Here is a 14,606-nt window from a genome sequence, read left to right as displayed (position 1 = left end):
ATTTCTTATATGTATGGTCTGATCCTCTGATCAACACACTGCTTTGTACCTGTGAAATACAACATGCTTCATGAAGCCTCAAGAGCCATCTCACACAGACAGATCCAGAACAAGGGCTACATTCCTTGCGTTAAGTCACTCCTTTACCAGAGACAGGGTCAGACGCATCTTACCTGACCAAGAGACAAAAAGGACCAGACTTTTCATTAGCTGATCCAAACCTTTCTTTTCAAATGAAAGTTAAATTATTTTTGGAAATCATGGTCCCATATTCTGAAGATAGAATGGAGAGGCACAGTGAGACATCTGCTGACATTGGTCCATTTTGTTATGCGGTGCAGGAAACCTTAGCGAACGCCATGCTTCTCGCTACACACAAGATTTCTGGAGATGCTGATTTAATTTTCCAGCTGGGCTTGCCACCTTTCAACACTGTTAAAGCACCAGTAGCTGCTTTAATGACTATGGTATCACTGTGCTTTATTCGCCAGCAAACTGGCCAGACCTGAACCCCAAAGATCTATGGAGTATTATGAAGATGAAGATAAGAGAGAGCAGCACCAACTATGTAGAGGACCCGAAGGTCACTATCAAAGCAACCAGGGCTTCCATTACACCTCAGCAGAACCCCAGGCTGATCCCCTCCATGCTACGCTGCATTGAGGCAGTAATTCATGCAAAAGGAGCCCCAACCATGTATTGCATACAAATACTACACCATACAGGGACATATTCTTTAACAGGCTAATTTTTAAAAAAATCTGTTTTATTTCTCTTAAATAATCAAGTTGTCTGAGAAACAGAATTTTAGTTTTTTTATTTGTACTTATCTATAATAATCTAAATTAACATAACAGTGGACATCAAGGAAAAAAGGTCACGGGTGGTTTCATAGAGTGTAAATAAATACCTGGTGTCAGTTGTTTAGCAGTGTTGTGTCATTTTAATATTTCAAGAGATAGACTTTGTCATTTTTTCTCTCTTTTTATTGTTACATCCTTTTTTTATCTCTCAAAAACTACTTGCTTTTCCACAAATAATTTTCCTGATCTAACTTTGAGATTTAAATGTGCTTTATCAGGCCATCATTAACAGCACCATCACCCACAACATGACGTTCACCAAAACATCTCAGAAGTTTGGCCAGTGGGCAGACAGCCGGGCGAACACCGTCTATGGCCTGGGTTTCTCCACAGAGCAGCAGCTGCAGCAGGTATTGGTGGACATGGAGTCAGAGCTGACCCTGTGTCACTTTGGCTTTGATAAGGACAGTCATGTAGTGCAAATATGCTTTGTGTTAGCACGTCTTGTAGGAGTATACAAGTTGATTCCTTTAAAGCGTATTCAGAAGGTGTTTGAAAATTGACCTTTTCCAAAGGAAGCTTCCTTTGCTGGCATTCATTTATATTCAAGATAGGACCTCTCATGTTTTACTTTTTCTGCAGAACTTGGATCTTAATCTGCATAATGCATAAACACAAATAGAGGACAGATACCCCATCAGTACAGCAACACATTCATCCAATTTTAATGATTCAGAGTTTGACTTCTCCCTCCTCTCCTTCTCCACCTGAAGTTTGCAGAGCAGTTTAAGGAGGTGAAGGAGGCAGCTCGTCTGGCCAGAGAGAAATCCCAGGAGAGGTTTGAACTGGCCAACCCTGGACTCAACATTGCAGCTCCTCAGGTAAAAGTTTTCCTTTTTGTCTGGTTTATTAGAGCAACTCCCTTATTAGAGCAACTCCTAGAAAAGCATTAAACTGAATTTATTCTAAGGGATCAAAGCCTTAATAATAATAACTATATGAGTTTATTATACTAATATCAATTTCTAATTTGAATCTTACCTTAAAAAATTTTAGATATCCTGAAATTGAAGAAAGTACTTATCCCCCATGGGGATAGTAAATGCTGCTACCTGCTGTGTATTTTTCACCAGCAATGGTGAAAACAGACCACCAGCTCATTTACACCCAGAAGAAGTAAGATCCTACTCAGCCATAAATAACTGCCAAGATGTGGATTGCATCTGCAGGGTCTGGGTGAGGTCTTCTGGGGTGTAATACGAAAGAAAGCATTAAACTTCTGGAGCGAGGTTGTGTTGGTTTGTTATTATCATGATTGTGGGGGCAGCATTTCCATGATGCTGACCTTCTCCTGCTGTCATTTATTTTATGGTTCTGTGATACTTTTGTAAAGTCACTTAAATAAAATCTGTGTATTGCCAATTCCAATGGATGCTTTATCCACAACGGTACAGTAGTGTATGTGGCAGTCTGGTGATATTATTGGGTCGACTAAATATAACGGACTACTTTTTCATTTGAGTGTTTCTTACAAGAACTTTTTACCCTGACAGGTTTATTAAAATAGGGACAGAAATTAGGGTAATATCCCTCTTCTCTGAGAACCACTACATCACTGTTGACAAGTTGTATCTAACAAGTCCTAAACAGGAGTTTTAATGTTACTGTTTCTATTTCTGTTCAGTGAACTCATCATGTGAGCTTCTAGTGTTGCTCAAAGAGGGCAGATGTCCTTCTTTCAAAACACTCTGCATGTTTTTATCATTTTTATTTTCACTATCGACGCTAACTTTAGCTTTATGTTTGTCCTAAATAAAACTACTTATTCTCCGTCCATCCTTGCGTCCATCTTTGCATCCGTCTGTCCGTCCGTCCGTCCGTCCATCCATCCATTTATCCATTCACCCTTCCATCCAGTTTCTGTTTTCTGCAGGTTTTGTTATTAAAGCCTGCTAATTTGCTCATTTCAGTCCTGAAAGTATGGATCCATAAAATCACTTGGAGGGAATGTCCTTGTTCATTACTGTTCTCTGATGTCATGCCTTCAATCAGGTTAAGCATGAACAATAGTTTCCGGTTGTGCCAGATGACTTTGTGATCTTACAAAGATGTTATGGTCTGTCTGTTTAACCCCATGGTGAATATGGCAGCAGAGCAGTAATATCCAGCACATTTGTTTCTATTTGAAACACACATAAACCCACGAGGTATTAGATAAATCCCCATCTGGTCGCTCCATTATTCCCTCATCGGCTAACTCCATTAAAAGATTTCATGCATTACAAATGGAGATCGTTGGCAGAAGAAATGTCAGAACTGAAGATGTGCACATGGGTAGTAATGATTGAAACTGAAACACAGAAGAATAAGGGATCAGGTGGATGGAGGTTAAAGAGGGAGCTGAATTATCTATAATTGAAAGGAATCTGGCTGCTGCTGCTGCAGGAGCCGGAGGCAACTTTCATCCTGCTGAAGCTGCTGGTTCCTTGGTAAACTTGATGAGGTTCAGGTGAAGACAGGAGGATTTCAAAATTATTTTCCTTTCCCAATGGATAATAATAGACAAAATGATGTTTTTTGTACACATGCCTTTGAAATGTTTGGAGGGCTGGGATTCATTCTGGAAAATTGGAGAAATAAATTTTCCATATGAAAGTTTGGAAATCCCAGAATTGCTGTTGTTGTTTATAAATTGCCTCTGCCAAGTATGCGAATGTGTTTCCTTGGAGTAGCAACATGGATTCAAAACAGACAAGTGTTTGTTTTCTATGTTGTGGTTTGTGCACTGTGTCTAGGTCTTAACAAAGAGCCACTCAGCAGGTCTGTGAGATTGCAGAGTCATGCTGCCAGCAGCGGCCTCAGCTCTGAAACACTCAGATAAGAGCTGATGGTTTGTCTCGGCTATTTATTTAGCCCAGCTAAGAGAAAACTCTCCTGGATTCAACAATACTTGAAGCATCAAAACCGATAAGGTCAGCTTGCCAAGATGACCAGAGTAGAAATGGAGCATTATTTTATGACAGTGTGTGACATTTAATGGCCACCGTGTGGTAGTACTTGTTTGAAACAAAGCTGGGGTGCTTTTCCCAGGATGTTGTTGCAGAAATGAGCCACACAGAAGTATATGAAAGATTAACAGGTTCAAGATCAACTTATTTTGTGACATTTTCTTGCTGAGTTTCATCCATGATGCTATATTTTCATTCCCCTCATTTAATTGCCTTTAAATTAAATAAGAAACAGATAAACTTCCTACATTAATGGCCTGGATGATGGATTTGGATGGACCGCTCTAAGTGGGTTTTCTGGAGACGTGGCTGCAAGAATAACCCCAGCCTCTATAATAATATTCTCAGCCACTAACATTAGAGTGTGTGCCACCTAGATTACATTATAGCATAAGCAGCTTTCTATTGCTGAGAGATAAAACTGTTATGAATGAAGCTATTTCTACTATACAATCACAGATTCCACCTTGAGATGCACCCATGGGGCAATGGGGTGATACTGGTTTCTATTTATCTGTGAGGTCTGGCGTGCTGATTCCAGTTTGACTTATTCTGATTATTATGTCATTTTGTCTAAAGAATATGAAATTGGTGCAGATTCATTAATGGACGTAGGAGTTTTGAATCCAGCTGCATTAGAAAATTACCTGATTATCCTCATGTATGCATGAAAGTACTGCATATGGCACTAACCGGTCTTTTGTTACCCTTAAAAATGTGCATCATAGTGCATGCTGTTGGTTGACACATTCATACATTGGAAATAGAGTTCTTAGTTTTGGTGTTTTTCATGAATAGGGAAACATAAATTTTAAATTCTTCAAAATTTGACCAACTAGTCAGGTCAAACTGGCTCTTTCTGATTGTTAGTGGATCATCTGTCATTCAAGTCATTCAGTGGATACAAAAGAACAAGCAAATCTGTTGAAGTGTTATTTCTATATCCAGGGGTTGGACAATGAAACTGAAACACCTGTCATTTTAGTGTGGGAGGTTTCATGGCTAAATTGGACCAGCCTGGTAACCAGTCTTCATTGATTGCACATTACACCAGTAAGAGCAGAGTGTGAAGGTTCAATTAGCAGGGTAAGAGCACAGTTATGCTCAAAATATTGAAATGCACACAACATTATGGGTGACATACCAGAGTTCAAAAGAGGACAAATTGTTGGTGCACTTCTTGCTGGTGCATCCTGTGACCAAGACAGCAAGTCTTTGTGATGTATCAAGAGCCACGGTATCCAGGGTAATGTCAGCATACCACCAAGAAGGACGAACCACATCCAACAGGATTAACTGTGGACGCAAGAGGAAGCTGTCTGAAAGGGATGTTCGGGTGCTAACCCAGATTGTATCCAAAAAACATAAAACCACGGCTGCCCAAATCACGGCAGAATTAAATGTGCACCTCAACTCTCCTGTTTCCACCAGAACTGTCCGTCGGGAGCTCCACAGGGTCAATATACACGGCCGGGCTGCTATAGCCAAACCTTTGGTCACTCATGCCAATGCCAAACGTTGGTTTCAATGGTGCAAGGAGCGCAAATCTTGGGCTGTGGACAATGTGAAACATGTATTGTTCTCTGATGAGTCCACCTTTACTGTTTTCCCCACATCTGGGAGAGTTACGGTGTGGAGAAGCCCCAAAGAAGCGTACCACCCAGACTGTTGCATGCCCAGAGTGAAGCATGGGGGTGGATCAGTGATGGTTTGGGCTGCCATATCATGGCATTCCCTTGGCCCAATACTTGTGCTAGATGGGCGCATCACTGCCAAGGACTACCGAACCATTCTTGAGGACCATGTGCATCCAATGGTTCAAACATTGTATCCTGAAGGCGGTGCCGTGTTTCAGGATGACAATGCACCAATACACACAGCAAGACTGGTGAAAGATTGGTTTGATGAACATGAAGGTGAAGTTGAACATCTCCCATGGCCTGCACAGTCACCAGATCTAAATATTATTGAGCCACTTTGGGGTGTTTTGGAGGAGCGAGTCAGGAAACGTTTTCCTCCACCAGTATCACGTAGTGACCTGGCCACTATCCTGCAAGAAGAATGGCTTAAAATCCCTCTGACCACTGTGCAGGACTTTTATATGTCATTCCCGCAAAAGGAGGCCCTACACCATACTAATAAATTATTGTGGTCTAAAATCAGGTGTTTCAGTTTCATTGTCCAACCCCTGTATATGACAAGAAAACAAATGAGCAGCCAGAGAGGTTAACTATAATAGAAACTGCATTATATTAAAATATTATTCAACAATGAGACATATTAGGTCAGAGCATCTTGTTACTAAAGTACAAACCATAACTCTTAAGTGCATCCTGTCTATGCGTATTATTCTTATTCATTTAACACAAGTATTTAGTATCATTTCCGGCATCTTTTGCTCTGCATACTTTTCACCTTTATTCCTGTGTTTAAAGAATATGTTCATCTTTAAATTGACTGTGAAGTTTATTTTTCCCATTTTGTAAATATCCACTACTATGTGAGTCCATTTCTGGATGGTCGGTTCCTTCTGTACCCTCCACAATTTTGTAATTGCTTTTTTCCCTGCTGCTGTAAGCATATTCCAGAGACAACCATCTAGTGATTGCATTGTTTAAGTTTTATAGCCCAGAAACATGGCTTTAAAATATGGTGGAATATAGATTTGGAAAATATGTTTAACTAATATTATAATATATATGGCAATCCCAGAGTACATGATAATGATGTGAAGTCTAGCATCCACAGTTTATCCAGATTTGGCTGTTTCCTTGTGAAAAATGAGCACTCTGATGTGGGGTAATAAAATAGCATGATGCACTTTTCCAGCAAAATTCTTTCCAGATATAAGATTTTGTGCATCACTTTGTCAGTTATTCTTCATCAGTTATAACAAGTCCTGCTTCATTTTCCCACTTATCCTTGATATATCTAGTTGAAATGATATATCTAGTTAAAATTTGTAATATTCTTGTTTATTTGCGATATTATTCATCCTGCAAGTTTTGATCTATAAGCTTTTGATATTAGTTCAATTAGTGGAGTATGTTGGCCTGTGTTTTGTTTGATTTCCTGATTATAAGAATTTCTTATTTGTAGGTATCTATAGAAATCTTCTTTTTCTAAATTAAAACCTTTCTGTAATGTGTCAAAGCTTTCCATTTGATTATCTTTTACAATCTGAAAATTTACTTTTATACCTTTTGTTATCCAGGTCTTAAAATCTGGAGTCAGTACTATTTGGTAAAAAGCTTTTATCATATGCTAACCAACTTAGTGTTTTCATTTCTTTACTTAATTTATTTGTTTTTACCACTTCTCTCCAGGTCGTTAGTGTCGATTTTACCCACATTATTTCCAATTGCATGTTTAAACACATTTACCCAGATGTCAGACCTTCTGACTTAGTGGCAAAAAAACAAAAGTTTAATCTTTGACTCATTCTTCAGTTAACTTGTAAAAAAGCAAAGTTCATGAGAGCACATTTGGAAAAAGACAGAATAATTTAGTCTTTTACAGTATGTCTGTAAAAAGTTCAAAAGTCCATTCAGTCAGACTTTGCTTGCCACTAAAATATTTGACCAGTCAGATCAAACTTCACTGCCTTGCTGGTTGCACCTGAAATAGATTGTAGTGACCAAGGTGCTAAAACCCATGAAGTGTGGAGGGAGCTGCATGATTAGGGTTGAGCTATTTTTGGTACTACTATATGCTGAGACAGGCTTGCGATGTTGCATGATTGCTGCATGTAATTTGGGATATTTTGTAGCTTTCTAAAAGATTTTTTACAATTATTTTCATGTTAAATAAACAACAATTGCTGTGTTTTTCACTGACATTATATCATGGAAGAAAGCTCTAAGCAAAACATAAAAACATGTACTCAAACCAAACATTCTTAAAGTTATGGTAGTGTTACAGACCCAAATAAAACAAATTAGATCATCTTACAGATTTATTTTTTTTGTGTGTGGAATTACTATGAAAATGTGAAACTGTTTTTTTTACCCAAGACTGGCCCTGCCTTAAACAATGTGCAGTATTTTTACAACAATGTTGGGACTAAAGTTGAGCTGTTTGGCTATAATTTACTGCTCTTTATATAAAACTCTCACACAGCATGTTGGCACAAGCATCTCATACCAGCTGTCAAGCGCTGAAATAGAAATGATGATTTAGGCTTTTTTTGCAGCCATGGGACCTTGACACCTTTAGATTTTCTGTCTACTTACACTATTATGCAGAAGGGTTCAGTCATCCCTCATTCCTTAATATTTAGCTTTCAATTAGCCCCATTTTTTAAATATTATTGTCAGTTGGTTTTGATTGGTATTATTTTAGGGCTTTTTGAAGATCTTAGAAAGTTCTTTGAACTTGGACGGCTTTTTATTTTCAGTTTTTGTTCAGATCTCAAGTATTGCAGCAGATCTATAAAGGACTGGCTGAGGAGCCATGATGTTTAGTCAAAGTTCAGACCTGATTCGAATATCAACATCGAGAAAGCTGTACAATGAAAAAACAAGTAGGACCTCTAATGAACCAAAATAATTGAAAAAACAACAAATCCTGTAACGTTCTTTCCTTCTTTTTAACCGGGATTTATAATTATCACCATCACAACAACAGTCATTATTATGAGTTGGATGGGATTATTTTCAACTTTTACTGCTGTGATATAAACAAAAAAAATGTCACATCCTTTATCTAAATGCCACTCCAGACAAACTCCAGCTGTGAAAACCCATCTTACATAAACAGACTCTTGGTGTGTACAGCATGTAGGGACGGAGTGGTTATAGACAGCAGCTTTTATCTTAATCAATGGGCTACCATAAAGTTGTCTTTAGTACTTCATAGCGAGGGGAAAAAACACTGACGAAAACAAGAATAAAAACTGGAAATATAAATCTGATCTTAAAGCCGATGATGCTTTCTGTGAACTTATGATTGTGAATTTCTGGGGTACAGAGGCAAATATACATAGCTGTTTCACTATGGCTGTAATACTCCTTACGAACTTCATAAACAATTGCAAATGTGTGAAAGCAGTTTAGAATTTTCTACAAGCGCTTGGAAATATTCTTACTATTTTTGATATTCTCAGTTTTTCTCAGTCTTTTTCAGGTTTGAGCTCTAATGTACCTGTTGGTTTCTCTCAAAGCCATGACATGTACAGTCATGTGAAAAAATAGAACACTCCATTAAATATTAATCTTTTTTTGATGAAATGTTCACTTATTAATGCCTATTTCACATGTGAAGAATTAAGCATAGAGTGAATTAATAATAACAAATAGCTCAGTAAAAGTTGTGGCCAGTGAGGAGGGTCCACAGCCTCGCAGAGCCGTATCTTTCGAGCTTCAGGCTTCGCAGAGTGCATGTTCTGCCTCTGATATGCGAGCGGCAGCAGGGGATCTGCCTGCAGTAAAGCTCCATCTTTCAGTCGTATTTACACAGCTCAAACAGGAGATGGAGGAGTCAGTCAAATGAGAATGAAAAAGGACAAATGGTACCTCTAAAATCAGGAGTTAGATATTCTGAGAGCAGTTATATTTATATAGAGGTTTTAATCATGTTGTGTCATTTGGTTTTATTACTTCTAGTATTAGATGAAGTTAAACCTGCTTTTTGTAATAGAAATTAAAAGAAGCACTGGTATTTTCTTCTTTTATTAGGGGTTGGTTAATATACAGAACAAAATACATATGGATGTAGAAGGCAGATTTTTGTATAATTTTGGCCTCAGTAAACATGGACGTACAACTATTGTATGCATAAATTTAATTTCAACTTTCAGCAAAAAGATAAATGAGCTTCAGTTTAGGCTTTAATTTAGTTGAAACAATCAGTCTTATTATATCTGTAGAGTTGAACAGCATCCAGCTCTGATGTTCTGTTTACAGAAACAGGCTGAAAACCATTGAGATCCACAGTAAATGTAAATAAACAGCATAATCTCCCTCTTATGAAAGGCTACAGCTGGTATGTCTGTTGTTCCCTCCTGAAATGACTGAATATATGCCGAGGCAGAAAGGGAGGGATGCAAAAAACAACACATCAATATTTAAACCACTGACTCTAAAGGCTTTAAAAAAACCTAAAGAGGTTTAAAGCTGCGTGTGAGTGCAGGTGTGCTGTCTAGTGGGTGGGACAGGTGAGTGAAGGAGGGTCCAAGTGGATGAATAAGTAAAATGGGTCTCAATGAAACACAGGGTGTAGAAACAGTAAGTTTATGAAGCTGGGGGGGGTATGTGGACTGATGCTGGGATAAATAAGTAAAGAGTGTGGATGTACTTAAGACAAACAGCACTGCAGAGACATCGTGATAAAAGCTCTCAGGAAGGCTGTTTAAATATTAAACTATCAGTTGATACCATCAGTGTTACGTTGTAGATTATACTAATTCTGTGCAATAGTAAGAAAACATGCAGTAATAATATTATCTATAAATATTAATACAATAACAATACTGCAGTGATAATCTCCCCATGCTCTTCTTTCTTTTCCATCATCCTTTCATCCTCACCACTCAGGGGCGCCACCAACGGGGGGCCGGGGGGCAGTGATCACCCCTGTCAATTTACTAGCCAGAACAATTACAAAAAGCATGTTTTAAATGTGGATTTTATTTATAAAAAGGAAAAGAGAAATCCAAACTTACCAAATCATGAATTCACATGGATTAACCACACCAATTTCACTAGCCACACCCAGGCCTAATTACTGCCTGACCTTAACAATCAAGAAATCTTTTAAATAGAACCTGTTTGACAACATGAAGCAGGCTAAAAGATTTCAAAAAGCAACACATCACGTCTTCATTTAAAGGAAATTCAAGAACAGACAAGAAATAAAGGCTTTATCTATTAGTCTGGCAAGGGTTTTAGAATCATTTAGTATAGTGATGGTCATTTTCCACAAATGGAGAAAATGTAGAACAGTGGTGACGTAAAACTGTGGCCACGCTACCAAAATTACTCCAGGAGCGCATTGGCGACTCATTCAGGAGGTCACAAAAGAACCCAGAACAACATCTAATACAGTGGAGGCCTCACTTGTTTCAGTCAAGGTCAGAGTTCATGATTCAACACTGGGAGAGCAAAAATGGCCACTAAGTTAGAGTTCCAAGGCCAAATCACCGCTGGCCAAAAAGAACACAAAAGCCCGTCATGATTGTCAAGAGAAATCCTGATGATCCTCAAGGCTTTTAGGAATATGTTCTGTTGACAGACCTTTTTGCAAGGTGTGCATCCTGTTACATCTGACAAAAAAGAGCAATATATCAGTAGTCAACATGGTGATGGTAGTGTGGTGGTCTACTGTAGGTCCTCAAGCAGTTGCTTTGCTGCTTCAGCACCAGGATAACTTGTTGTAGTTGATGGAACTATGAATTCATGTTCTGTACCAGAAATCCTGAGGGAGAATGTTCAGCCATTATTACGTGACCTGAAGCTTAAGCACACTTGGGATGTGCAGCGGGACAGCACCAGCAGGTCCAGCTCTGAATCTCCGACCCCTCCACCCCATAAAAGAGGGTTTTGAAGTGCCCTTATCAAAGTTTGGAGTCCTTTTTCTCTCAGTGTGTTCTTTAGGGTAATGTGGAAGAAGGAAACAGCAAAAGTGGTTAAGTGTAAGGATTGTGATACTAGACTACTGGGTCGGAGCATCTCTAAAACTGCAGTTTTAGGTGGTTTCTAGTCTGTAGTGTTCAGTATCTATTCACCACTAGTCCCCCCAAGCAAGAACCTTCAGTGAACAGGCGCCACGGTCATGGGGTTCAACACGGGCTCCAACTCTACCCGGAGTTTCTCCAGCTTTTAATCCAGTCAAACATCTGTGGGATGTATTTGACAAACATATGTGATCCATGGCAGTTCAACCACCTAACTTGTAGGTCTTAAAGAATCTGCTGCCAGTATCTTGGTGCCAGACTCCACAGCCCTCATTTAGGGGTCTACTGGACCCCAGGACTCAATGGATCAAGGCCGTTTTGACATTAAAACACTATTAAGCATTAGACATGCATCATGTAAATTTACATTGATGGTACACATTAAAAAATACCCAAAATAACTGAATCAGTTTTGTGTTATTTATGCCTTCCTTGTTCATGACTGACTTTAGCCGCTGATATTACTGTAGGATTACATTTCAGTCAAAACAAGGAGAGCGGCCCGTAACTTCAAATTCTGTTCTGTGCAGAACCAAAGATGTCCAGTGCAAGACAAACAGATGGATCACTGTGTTGTTAAAGCGCTTGTTGTGGTTATTTTTATCTAAATGATTTTTTTCTCCTGTTTTCTTCCCCCCTCCTGCTGCATCTTGGGATATGTTCATCCATCTCAGCTCTCGCAGGTGCGTGACAGCCAACACTCCACACAACAATCAAAGAACAATAAAAAGCCTCTTAGAGTTTCAGTTGGATGGCAGGGTTAATGTTGCATGGCCTATCAGGCTTAATATTTCATCTTTACTCTGATCAAAGTTGATTTCAGGGGAAAGTTAGCTGCAGCAAACGAGTGGCAGGTGGAAGCAATAACAGCGATACAGGATGTAAGTGTATTTGTATGTATAATTTAGATATGTACAGTTTTTGGTTCATACGCCTACTGAAAGCAGAGCACACAGATGTTTCTCTATAACTTATTGGTTTTGCCAGACACTGCTTTGATGTGTCTGCTTTTTTATAACAGTCTCTCAGAGAGCATGTATATATGAAAGAAGTACTTTGACTTCAACTTAATCTGTGGTATGAATTATTCATTGATAACACCCTGCTGATCTGTTTGCTTCTGTGGTGGACACAAGTTGTAATTTTCTCCTCTCGGGACACAGAGATTATCCACAGGACTTAGCTATGTGTTTTACTTCCACACCGGTCCACAGAGAAGAAAATAAACAGAAATCTGCTGAACAAAAAAGATTACCAACTTCAGTCCTCAGGGGAGTGCAGGAAAACCTTTTTCATATGAATAATAAAAAGCTTTTTCTGCTGTGCAGAGAGTTCAAGTTTAAGTTTTTATGCAAGAAAGCAGCTAATTTATCAGCTTGGTTTCACAATGTGATGGGTTCAAATACAGTTCTGGTCAGAAGTTTAAATCCAGTCACCATGGACATAGATGTCCATGGGGCTTCTAATGATGCATTTTGTTTTCTTTTTTCCACAGTGCAATGAATATACTACAAACTCCTTCAGAGATTTTTAAAAACAAGAGTTGGGTCCACAATTTTTGTGACTTTTCTCTAATTTACACAAGGTTGAAGTAATTAAATGGTAAATACCTCTTAGCAAGTTGCAACTCTACTAGACTCTGGCTTGATATTCGATTTCTCCTTTTGGCATGATCATTTAGGTTCATTTAAATGGCAAAGATCAAACCTTTACAGATATTCAGCAGAATTGCGTTTGGGAATACCCATCAGGACTCTGACTCTAAATAAAAAAACGGTTTTGGAATGGATAAATCAAGGTCCTAAATATTTTGGGGGTTGTTCTCCTTTTTTAGTTTTCCACTCACTTTGTATAGCATTACCAGTACTGGCAGCAAAACAGCTCCATAGCTTGATGCCTCCACTCCCATGCTCAACTGTAGGTACATTGTTCTCTTTTGAGGCCTCACTTTGCCATATCCAGACACACTTCTTTTATTGTAGAGAAGAAGTTTCATTTTTGCCCCATTTGACCATGAAACCTTTCTCCAGAACAAAGTGCAGCGAAAGCTTTAAGAAGTCACCTCTACAGGTTTTTCCAACTAGAATGCCTAACTGTGACCAGTTTCAACCATCTGACCCAAATTGTCACCAAAGGAAGTAAGTCAGATTGTTTAGGAACAACCCAAGAACCACCAAGCCTCACACCATCATAAACCGATGCCTGAACACCAGTGTCACTGTGGTGAACCAGTGTTACATCAACATAGACTAATAGGAAACTGACCAGGAAATAATTGATTGCCCCAAAATCACTTTTGAGCTTGACTGAAATGTGTAGGTGTGTACATTGACAAGTCAGATACCTTTTGGAGAAAATACAAGTCCAACATTGAGAAATTTGGCCATAGTAACAAGAAATATGTTTGGTTGACTTATATGAAGCTTTCAAACCCAAGTGAACTGTGACCGTTTTTTAAGCACAGTGGTGGTAGCATAATGCTGGGCCTCTGGTTCATTCCCAGTTGTACTGGTAATTACACATAGTGTGTGAAATATTCAACATGGAAGACAATATCTAAATTCATCTCAAGTCAACAGTTGTGGTTAAAACTTTGGCCCAGTTTAATACAATTGGATGTTCCAACAGAACTGGTTTTGGAATAGATGAAGCAGGCTGACATTTAGGTAGTGGAATGGCCCTGACCTGAACCCTTTTAAACATGTGCAGACTATGTTTAAAAGATGAGACAGTGCCAAACAACCGATTTAAATGAACTCTATTAATTCTGAGAAAAAGACTTGCCAGAAACCCAGCCAGAGTTATCCTAGACACTTGACCCTTTGATTTTACCAGTGCAATTTCAGAATCGGGCTCACTATTTTGGTGCCGTTCTAAGCCAATGACTTCTGCTGATATGCTTTAAATTAAATTTCTCAGCAGACCCTCAAACTGCAGTGTGACACATTCACATACATAACTTTAATTCACATTCAAACACCAGATTAAGCCACAGAACAAGAATCAGCACGTCATTAATTTCTTGTTGAGTCCAATTAGACCTGCGAGGCAGTATGAAGACAAAACAGCTGGGCTGCACACATGGCTGCTTGTTCTGCTCGGGGCGTGTTTACAGGAGCCCAG

At 38.9% G+C, this 14,606-nt stretch overlaps 1 protein-coding gene across 3 annotated transcripts in view; it reads left to right on the top strand.

Annotated features, from left to right (window-relative positions):
• The window catches only part of homer3b (homer scaffold protein 3b), a 68,846-nt gene that overhangs the window by 26,771 nt on the left and 27,469 nt on the right, over positions 1-14,606 (top strand). For 2 of the 3 annotated variants that reach the window (XM_047374259.1, XM_047374261.1), the window contains 3 exons: positions 1,082-1,213; positions 1,577-1,684; positions 12,158-12,166. In XM_047374259.1, the coding sequence (XP_047230215.1) occupies positions 1,082-1,213; positions 1,577-1,684; positions 12,158-12,166 (249 nt within the window). The remainder of the gene's footprint in view (positions 1-1,081; positions 1,214-1,576; positions 1,685-12,157; positions 12,167-14,606) is intronic. The other variant, XM_047374260.1, reaches the window with a different exon arrangement.

Source organism: Girardinichthys multiradiatus, chromosome 9 (assembly GCF_021462225.1).
Source record: "Girardinichthys multiradiatus isolate DD_20200921_A chromosome 9, DD_fGirMul_XY1, whole genome shotgun sequence".
In the NCBI taxonomy this organism is placed as follows: Eukaryota; Metazoa; Chordata; class Actinopteri; order Cyprinodontiformes; family Goodeidae; genus Girardinichthys; species Girardinichthys multiradiatus.
This window is presented reverse-complemented; position numbering and strand designations above follow the sequence as displayed.